At 47.4% G+C, this 10005-nt stretch overlaps 1 protein-coding gene across 1 annotated transcript; it reads left to right on the top strand.

Moving 5' to 3' along the window:
- The first annotated feature begins 2647 nt into the window (after positions 1–2647).
- SLC10A1 (solute carrier family 10 member 1) lies at positions 2648–9346 on the top strand. Its single transcript, XM_064462238.1, is given in 6 exon segments — positions 2648–3055; positions 3734–3961; positions 5448–5626; positions 6583–6677; positions 6680–6778; positions 9222–9346. Coding segments are annotated over 6 exon segments (1134 nt in total).
- The last annotated feature ends 659 nt before the right edge of the window (positions 9347–10005 follow it).

Genomic DNA, 10005 nt, shown 5'->3' with positions numbered 1-10005 from the left:
GTGCAAAACAACTGGGCATCCCCAGCATGAACCAGGGTGAAATAATGATCCTAATCTATTCTGCTTCTCTCAACCAGTCTCTCCCTTAGTTCCCATGGCGTTTCCTGTGTTAACTACTGGGAACCAGCAGGAATGCTTGAAGAGCAAACAACTAGCAGGCCTTTTTTTAATTATTGGGGTAGTTGAAACATTCTTCTACAGCCCTGCAAAAACAAAGGGTGAGAGCATTACAACATCATTGTTTTAAAACCCAGAGCTGCACTGAGCTTGCCAGAGGGGGTCTGAGTGCTGCCGAGGCAGTGACACTTTAGAATCACTGAATTGTTTGACTTGAACTTTCTCACATATCCTGACAAAATTCAGTACACAGCTAAAAGGCAAACACAGTGAAAGCAAGCATTTCCTCAGGATGACTGGGGATCTGCTGGAGAAAAAACTGAAGGGTGGGACAGAAGGAATTGCTGTGGGCTTTGCTCCTGCATTTTCTCCTAATTCATATGGGCCTTGCCCACATGCTAGTTGGGCATGCCTTACTTGTGCCTGGAAATCTTGCAGGTGCCCAAGGAAAAATGAAAAGCATGCAGTACTGCAGGCCACCTCCTCCTGCTTGCTTAGCCAGGGCCCAAGCAACGAGGCTGGGCAGTACTCTTTGCCACCACAGTGACAGAGAGGTCTCAAAGCAGCACCCATGACTCAAGGGAAGAGCCCTTGTTCCCAAGCATGGTGGTGTGGTGCTCACAATGGTGTAGAAGAAGCCACAGGCATGGGCACTCAGAGCCACTGGGAGCTGCTGGCAAGGCTCTGTCCTGCACTTCTGCAGGCACCGCTCCTCCCTGCCCGACGAGGGATGCCCGCGCTGGGCTCCAGACCTGTTGTCGGTGCTTTTCCATCCTGGCTTCCAGCCTGGAAAACAAAGTTCCCAGTCAAAGTAAGGCCAAGTGGGGAAGAACAACTCCAGCATTCCTACCTGCCACGAGTGGTGTTTCCCGAACAATGGGGCTGGAGAGGTTGAACCTGTTGAACTCTCAGATGAATAGGAGTGATGAACTAACTACTGCAGCATTATAATGCCCTTCTGCAAAGGGTTTAGAGCTCAGCCATATTACAGCAGACCGCCCTCGTTAAAAATCCCTTCCCCAGTCCTGCAGTAGAGAAAAAACACTGCAGTCCTATAACACAGCTATCAATTAACAACTTCTCTATCTGCAAGACTCTTTTAGACCCAGGCTTTATATTCTGCAAGCAGAGGACAAGATTTTGCTGAGAGGGAAAGATTTTCTTGAAACAGAAGAACTGAAGATTGCTATCACTCATGAAGGTCAGCCAGGAAAGGATGGAGCAGCGAGTAATCTCACCCGCTCCTACAGCTGTATTCACAGGCATGCAAGGTCACGGCATTCTCTTTGCTCTAGTTTAATGTCCTCACTCCTGTATGTTTCTAGAGTCCCACACAGGAACTAGGGGTTGCCTCAGATCAACCTTAAGGCAATAAATGCCTTAAATGAAGGCAAAACTTAGAGGGATCAGGGAGTGTGGCACCTGGGGACAGGGCATGCAACGTGCTATTCCCCAGCATGACAGATGCAGGGAAGCACGTCGCCTGTACAGCCAGGGGACAGGGAGCAGCAGGGGGATGAGCAGAGGTCACCTCTGCAGCAGCTGGAGGAACAGTCTTCTTCAGCCACCTCTCTGGTCCCTCTTACTGCATGAGCACCAGCCACCCAGCTCCCATTTCCCTGCACACCAGAGCTCTGTGTGCATGTTGTGCTGTGCAGCCTTATACTGAAAGTACAAGGCAGATTACAGTCCGGGCTGGGTAAAAGCTGCTTATTTGGCTTTGCTTGGAGAGCTTGGGTGATGCCTGCACCGCTTGCTGGATCACGATGCAGAGCACCTCAGGCTCTGAAGGCAGCACTGCTGTGCTGCAGTGAGCACAGCTTTGCACTGCAGAGGTTGGTTGAGGCTTCTGCCACACAGAACCTCCCCTCATTGCTATGGAGGGAATAATATTTTCAATACTGATGAGGCTTGGAGAATTCATTCTTGTATGCAATCAGAAATTTTTAGACAGCGTCAGACTTATCACATCAGGAAAAGAGACATGAAGGCCCCTAAGAGTTTGCTAGAAAAACTACTTGTCCATAGAGGAAGATTCTTCCTAGCCCTCCTACTGAGAGATTAATTTATGGCCAGAAGCATAAGCATATTTTTAACAAGGGTTATAAAAAAGTACCCTGGATACACCATGTTTTTAAGCATTGGCCTCAGCAGTATCTTGTGGATAAAAGTTGTTCTGGTTCATTTTCCTTTGTATGAAGTGCCCATCTTTACCAGTTTTGAACAAGTGTCCCTCTCGCTCTCACCAGCTATGTCCTCATTCTCACGGCGAGAGCAGGTGCAGGAAGAGGTGGGGGACCAGAGCAGAAACTACAAAAACTGCACAACATATTACTGAAGTGAATGGGGTTCCCCGCTGTTTGCTCAAAGATGGATTTCTGTTTCAACAGCTGCTGAATAAGAGTGGTGACCTGAAGGAGAACTCATGTTTTGCTTGCATTAACTGCATGTTATTTGGACTTCTGAATCAATCCCTTCCTCACCTTCCCAGCCACTTACAGAAGAAGGGACCTCTAAACCCTTCAGCAGGATGAACAAGACCAAGGAAGCTTTTCAGAGCCCAGAGCTTTGGAGCCCAGGTCACACACAGAGCACCTCCTTGACCAGTGTGGCACCACCACCTGCATTCAGCCAGCAGGCCACAGACAAAGCCCAGGATGCAATCCTTATTGTGGTCCTCTTCATCATCATGGTATCTCTGGGGTGTTTGATGGAGGCAGCCAAGATCACAACTCACCTCAGGAAGCCCAAAGGCATGGCAATTGCTGCAATGGCTCAGCACGGCACCATGCCCTTGCCAGCATTCATATCGGGCAAGCTCTTCCCGCTGGGTGCTACAGAATCCCTGGCCATCCTCATCTGCGGCTGCTGCCCAGGGGAAAACCTCTCCAATATCTGGCACTAAGATGGGACATGAACCTCAGGAAAGGCAAGCCGAGTACATGTTCATTGCCTAGGCAAATCCAGTCATATGATTCATTCAGAAGCTAGCTTAATCAACATTGTCAATCCCCAAGAAGCTGGACAAAGACTGAAATACTAAGTCTAGAGTATTTTTAAGGCACCCATATTGCTCAATGAGCCAGTTTTTCCCTTTTTTTACAATAAAATGGTATTTTGTACCTTTCTGTGCAGCACACAGCATGCTGCTTTTGATGAGATGAGTGCAGGGAAACTTTTTTACCTCCACATAGCAGTACATGTAGTATATACCTACTATATCTATCCATATAGCAGCATATAGTTGTGTAAACTGTCTGAAGAGGCTGCATCAGTGAGAAATGTTGAACTAGCAGAAGCCCACAATCAACAAACTCCAGTAATAAAACAAGATCTGGGGGAAAATATGAAGTACTACTTTCTCTGTCGCTTGTGAATTTCTGAAGTGTGAACTACACCCATAACGAGGGTCCTTTCTGAGCTGCTACAGAGCTTGAATCATCTTCCTCCCCTCTCTATTCATATCACATCCTCATACAACCTGGTAGCGGTGGGAAAAACCTCAGTGACAGGTTAGGAAAGAGTGAGGCAAAGTCTTATATTAAAAGCAGGTGTCCAGGTTAGTAACAAAAATTAGCATATTTCATTAAAAAAGTCTGATTCTTCTACTGAAGAGTCCTTTCTTCATCCCAGCATTGTAATGACCACATGCTCAACAGTCCTGGCAATTGGACTAATGCCTCTGCTTCTGTACCTTTACTCGAGAGGACTATGTGAGGGTGATTTGGAGGGCAAGGTACCCTACAAAGGAACAATCACCTCCCTGGTCCTGGTGCTAATCCCCTGTGCCATCAGCATCATCCTGAATGTGCAGAAACCACAGTACACTGGCTTTACTATCAAGGTAAGAAGTATCCTGTGCTAGCTGCCTTTCAACCAAGGGCCTCAAGGAAGTTTGAAAAATCAGAGGCACAGAAATATTAAGTTTTTTAAGGCACACCACAAATCAATGAAAGGGATGAGGACAGAACTCAAGACATCCACTTCACCACTTTAATCATTAAAATATTTGCCCAAAGTCCTCCACCTTTTCAAGATAAACAATTTTGTAGGCAAATTCCTGCCTTGATCTCTGTTGTTGGCTTCAGTTTTAACTTCATTTTCTTTTGCTACAAGAAGCACTAATAAGCCTCATAGGCACTATCCCTGACTACTGCTGTAACAAAAGCAGACCACCAGATTTAAAATAACAAAACCAAACCAAACCCCCCAAAACCCCACCCCACTGTTCTCAGAGGTCTAGCACAGGGCAAAAGCCACATCACAAAGTTGCTGCGTACTTCCATCTATCCAGCAGAAGCCACTAGATCAGTAAGCACGTGCTCATGCCTGGAATCATCTCCTTGCCTCCATTGTACATCAGGGATTTACACAGCAAAAGGGAAATCTGGATGACCAATTATACCATTGTCTTAACTCAAGAGCTCCACTAGCAGTACTGGGAGAGCTGTAACAACTTTGTAAACCTGTTCTTCATAGTTTCTTCTACTAAGGCTTCACTTCAGAGAAACTGGGACCAAGCATGGCAAGAAACAGGTGCCAAGACTCAGCAACAGACCTGATAAAGTGACATTAGGAATCACTAACCTCTTAGAAGCATGGGAACCCAGGAGTCAGACTAGAGTAGATGCAGGAGGACCAGAGCTCTTCAAAAGTTCCTCTACCCAGCACAGGGTAGTGATGACTAGGCTGTTTCAAAAGAAGCTTGAAAAGCATAGCATAAGGTGACCTACACTGGCCCAGCTGACCCTTTGTTCATGTTCCTTTCTGCTAACACCACCTTTCCATTTATCTTCTCTACAAAAGAGGAAGGGGGTAGAGAGTTGCTTTTAAAAAACACTTGGGGAACTCCATTCAAATCGGGCTCCAAAGTGGAGAGACAGGCAGGAGAGCTGCGTATTCTGCCTCCCAAAATTCCCAGGTCCTTCATCTGCTGAATCACCAGGCTCCCGTGAGATGATCTGAAAATGCAGCCACCACCTTCCATACCTGCTGTCAGCAAGCTCGACCTCTGAGTAAAGTGGTTTCCTCCCCACCTGCTTTGGGTAGGAGGGATGTCATGCTAGACCTGCAAAGGGACTTGAACAGGCAGACACATAGCAATGCCTGAGAAACAAGCGGTGGTGGAGGCAGCACAGGTCATTTTGCCCATAGATCAGAAAAATACATTGTTATTTAAGGTCTACTTTTAACAGTTACGTCCCTGACAGGCACTTAGGCACCCTCAGTATATACTTACATCTGTGACGGACAGGGAACTGGGCAGCCACTTCCAACAAATTTTGCTGGGAATTTTTATCTTGTCCACGCCTTGACCACTTTTATTTTACGCAGGGGTGGTTGTGGTTCTACTGTCATCTGCTGCGATAATCGTTCTGTCTGTGGCCAATGTGGGAAGCAGTATCACAGTTGTCTTCTCACCATCCCTCCTGGGATCTTCTGCCTTGATGCCTTTTATTGGATTCCTGCTGGGCTATGTTCTCTTCGTGATCTTCAAGCTTAATGACGAGTACGTTCCTCCCCTCCCTCTCTGCCACCAGCAGGAACAGGGAGGTGTTATGGCGCTGGTCTATGGAGCAGTGGTGAAAACATGGGTTCCAACAAGGATGTACTTTTGTAAGATAAACACTGACTGTGGTCTCCCAAAATGGGCCCTAGGAGTATGAGCAGACATGCTGCAAGCTGGTCCCAAGTCAATACGCCCACACCTTGAGTGGGAAGAGAAATGAGTTCAACCTCTCCTTGGCTCAGCAGAGGGGGAAGGAGCAGCTGAAGCAGTTTTTGACACAGGTACCTGATCACCATGGAAGGGGTGGAAGTCCATTACGCAAGTTCACTGAACAATCTGATGGATGGTTTTGATTTAAGGTCACCAGTGACCTGCTGAGCATATGTTACCAGCCTCTGCTTTCAGTAATGAATCTGGGAGAAGAAGAGAATGCAAAGCAGAGCAGAAAAGAACAACAAAGAATTAGGGAATACCAACAAAGACCAAACCGAAAGTAACACAACTCTTCCTCAGCTGGTAATTACCCCAAACCAGTGCATTCAGCTGCAGCCCCAGGAATTCAGGATGGAAACCTTGCATATAAAACCCACTCCTTACCTTTTTCATCTTACCTAATCCAGGTAGGAAACCTGCTAGTCCTCACCATTTTTACCTTCACATCTTGGAGTCCTCACCTCCAAAGCAGATTCCTTCTCTGTGGGAAGCTGCAGTGCCCAGAGCGGGACACACAAGGTCCCTAAATACCATTAAGCACAAAGCCCACATCTATGTGAACTGCCTGCACATTGCAAAGGGAGCTCAGGGCAAACCTTCTAGGGATCCCAGTATTACTCCTGGTAGAACAGCTTTTCGTACAGGCAAATGCACAAAGCATTGCAACAGCAAGGTGGGCAGGGCTCTTTTTAAGTTTGAAAGTAGATGAAATCTGTGATCCATTTTAACTTCTCCTCCTTCAGGTGCAGGCAGACAGTGTGCATGGAAACTGGCTGCCAGAACGTACAGCTTTGTTCGACTATCCTCAAGGTCACCTTTGCCCCAGAAATCATTGCCCCCCATACTTCTTCCCACTGCTCTACTTGCTCTTGCAGCTTGGAGAGGGACTTCTGCTGGTCCTGGTCTTCAGGATCCACAACAGAATAAAGAAACCAAATGGCAAGTACAGCTTTTCTCCGGTGTTCCGTCCACTTTCCAATCCAAACCACATACACTTACATATAATTGCCAGTTGCAGCTTTCTAGGGGCAGAATCAGGTTGCCCTTTAACTCAGTTACCGTACTGTGATGTTTCATACACGTCACAGTCAAAAATTCATAGGTAATGGAAGAAACTATAAATTATCATTTCTTGTATCAGCAGAACGTTTCATATAGCTATATACTAGATATATTATCAGTGCTCAGAGGTTTTCAGAGTCCTATGCTTAAACTAGGACGGGCATCCTGCAATAGCTGACTTGCACTGAGCACATGCAAAGAACAGTCACACACTCCCCCCCCTAAAACTACATGAGAACATCAGATATTATTTAATGCAACGAATTCCAGCTCATTGTAAACTGTTGAGGGATTCGATGGGTTGTAATTTTTGAAAAGTGACTCAGAGATTTTTGGAGGGAGCAGGGAAGGACAGAACTGTCAAGTACTGCAGCTGAAGGAAGGAAACATGGGTCTTTTGCTCGAAAAGTACATAGATTCAAGCTTAATTAAAAAATATATATGGTATTAGTATAGATGCGAGGCAGACTTTTCTCCAACTTCAACAGGTCCATAATGCCAAAGCCCAGCTGAATGCCTGTGAAGATGGCAGAAGAATGCACTGCTGAATGAAATTCTCCATCCATCCATCACCAGTCATCCATCTCATGCTTCCAGACCAGCTTTCCAGTCCCTTGGGACAGAGGAGCAGCTGCTACAGGAGCACTTTACTATATCTTATTGCTACAGTGGAAGGATGACTGTTAATGGGGAAAAAACCAACTCAATTTGTATCCTCAGGCGTGCCTTCAGTACAAAGCAGTTGATACTGGATACAGCCATACAGGTGCTTGCCTGACCACTATCAAAAGAGTGACTTTCCAGGCTCTGATTCATAAATGACTGGAAACAAAATGGCTTTAATAGTTTTGGCAGGATTTTCAAGTTCCTTACTTTTGCTTTAAATCACCCAGCAATACCAACAGTAGCTGTGTCATGATCCTTCCATAACCCGGGTTCAGAACTGCCTATTCTCACTACACTTTTTCTTCAGACGCAGCAAAGATGATCTGCGCAGCTGTGGACACAGTCACTGCTCAAGAAATTAAACTGGTATCGAGACCCTGGAGAAACAGTGGGAAACCAGGAAAACAATACAGGTGGATCCTGCGGCAGCCACTGTCACAGCCTCCCCACGCTCTACCTTCTGTAGCTGGCACACAGGTCTCGTGCAGTCCTGTGTAAGGCTTTTGCCTATATGCTCGTTTTACGCCAGGCAAAGGGATCACCGCGGAGCTACCTGCACCCTCACTGTTATTTGCCGAAGACCTTGCTCCAGAGCGTGACCCTTTCCCTGCCTGCCCACGAGGAACACTACCAGTGACTTCCAAGTCATCATGACAAGCCCTTAGGACAGTTAAGGGCCATGCTCCCAAGCTACTACTCCCAGTTTTGCCCATTTGAAAATCACTGCCCGTATCAGTTCCTTTTTTTAATTTCACTCACCTGCAACTGTCCCACTGGCACATGTTGGAAGCCACTCCCGAAGACATCGCTGAAGATTCACGTAATTTCTCTAATAAAGACCCAAAATGAGGTGTGAGTTTCTCAGTACAGGAGCCACGAAGGTCCTGCGTGCAGCTGAGCAGCCCACGAGCTGCTGGTCGCTCCCGCTTCCCAAAACCCGCGCGCTGTGCAGCGTACCACTACTCTCCAGGTAGGAGAGCCAGAAAAACTGAACACAGCTATGCAAGCCGCCTTAGTGCGTCCAGGCTGGGTCCAGCAAGCTGTACCTCTGAAAATACGTGAGCCTTGAACGTGCCTCGCTCTGTAGGAGTCAGTGAACTAAATACATCACCTCGTCAGGACACTATCTAGCTATTACTATGCTACAAATATGAAGGATGATTAGCATTAACACCCCCAGCATGATAAGCATGCACTTGTAACGGGAAGTAATCCATCTTAACTAAGAATAAACACCCTCGTACCAAGGAGCTACGCTTCCTAAGTGCGTAATCATCTCTGGCCAGAGATCAATGTAACCCTCTGCAAGTCTGTTGTAAACTGAAAGTTCACCGACACAACAGCCAGCTCCCCAAGTGAAACGCAGAGATCTATTCGCACTGATTGCAAGGCAAGCAGTGTGATTTAGAAAGATAATTCGGAACAGCTATTCATAGAGCAGGCAGCGCTTCATATTTAGCCTGCGTGAGGGAAGTGGCTGAAATCCCACCCCTTTCCAATCATCAGGTGCCTTCAGCCACCTGGGCTCCTCTTGAAGCCAAGTCCCACTTGAACACAGATGCTCATTGTCATTCCAGTAGGCAGGATCCACTGGCTTGAGATGACACAACACAGCTAACCGTACACCCAGGTGCCAGTGCTGCCTTACCCCTAGAGGTTAAAGCCCTCTTCTGCCCTGCCTCTGACGACCCAGCATCTGAGCCACCAACCACCGTGACCGAAGCCCACCACCGCCCAGAGCCAACTGGTGCTAACCCCACTAGCAGCGTCCCACCCTGAGCAGCCCTCTGCGCCTGCTCCCAGGGGCACCTGGCAGCCTGATGCCCTGCCACGTCAACCGCAGATGCACAAGGCACAACATCTCCTTCTGCTGGTTAGCCGGGAACACCACGACAGGAGGGAGAGGAGCAGGGCCTGCAGGCATGGACGGCTAACCCCCCCCCAGGCCAGACCTCGCTCTGGGCGGAACTACTAAGCATTTCTAAGCCAAAGCCCACCCCAGGCTCCAGAGATCTTCTTAAAGGTTTCAGCAGATTACTGGAGTAGCTTCGTAAAATGCTTTATAAAAAAACATGTTATTTTAAAAATTAAATTCTAAACCTCTCCCTTAACACAGCAGGGGGCTTGAGAATCCCAGGTATTGCACAGGGTTGCTGCCCCTGTAAGGCACAGACACTATGCAGAACTGCAGGGTGACACTGCCACAGTGCTCCCACCCGCCAAAACCCCCCTCCTCTTCCTCCAGAACGAGGACTGACGCCCACAAAACTGCTTTATCCACACCTCAATGTTCTCCCATACACGTGTGCGCCCATTCACTAATGAAGCAAGCTGACTACATCCATGTTTTCTAGTCCACGCTTATTATCCAGTAATTCAGACCTAAATGGCTTGCCCATTCCACTGTCTGCTCTGAACTACGACACTGATTCTCCTTA

This window comes from Phalacrocorax carbo, chromosome 10 (genome assembly GCF_963921805.1).
Source record: "Phalacrocorax carbo chromosome 10, bPhaCar2.1, whole genome shotgun sequence".
In the NCBI taxonomy this organism is placed as follows: Eukaryota; Metazoa; Chordata; class Aves; order Suliformes; family Phalacrocoracidae; genus Phalacrocorax; species Phalacrocorax carbo.
The sequence above is the reverse complement of the archived record's forward strand: the minus strand, read 5'-3'. Positions and strand labels throughout refer to the sequence as shown.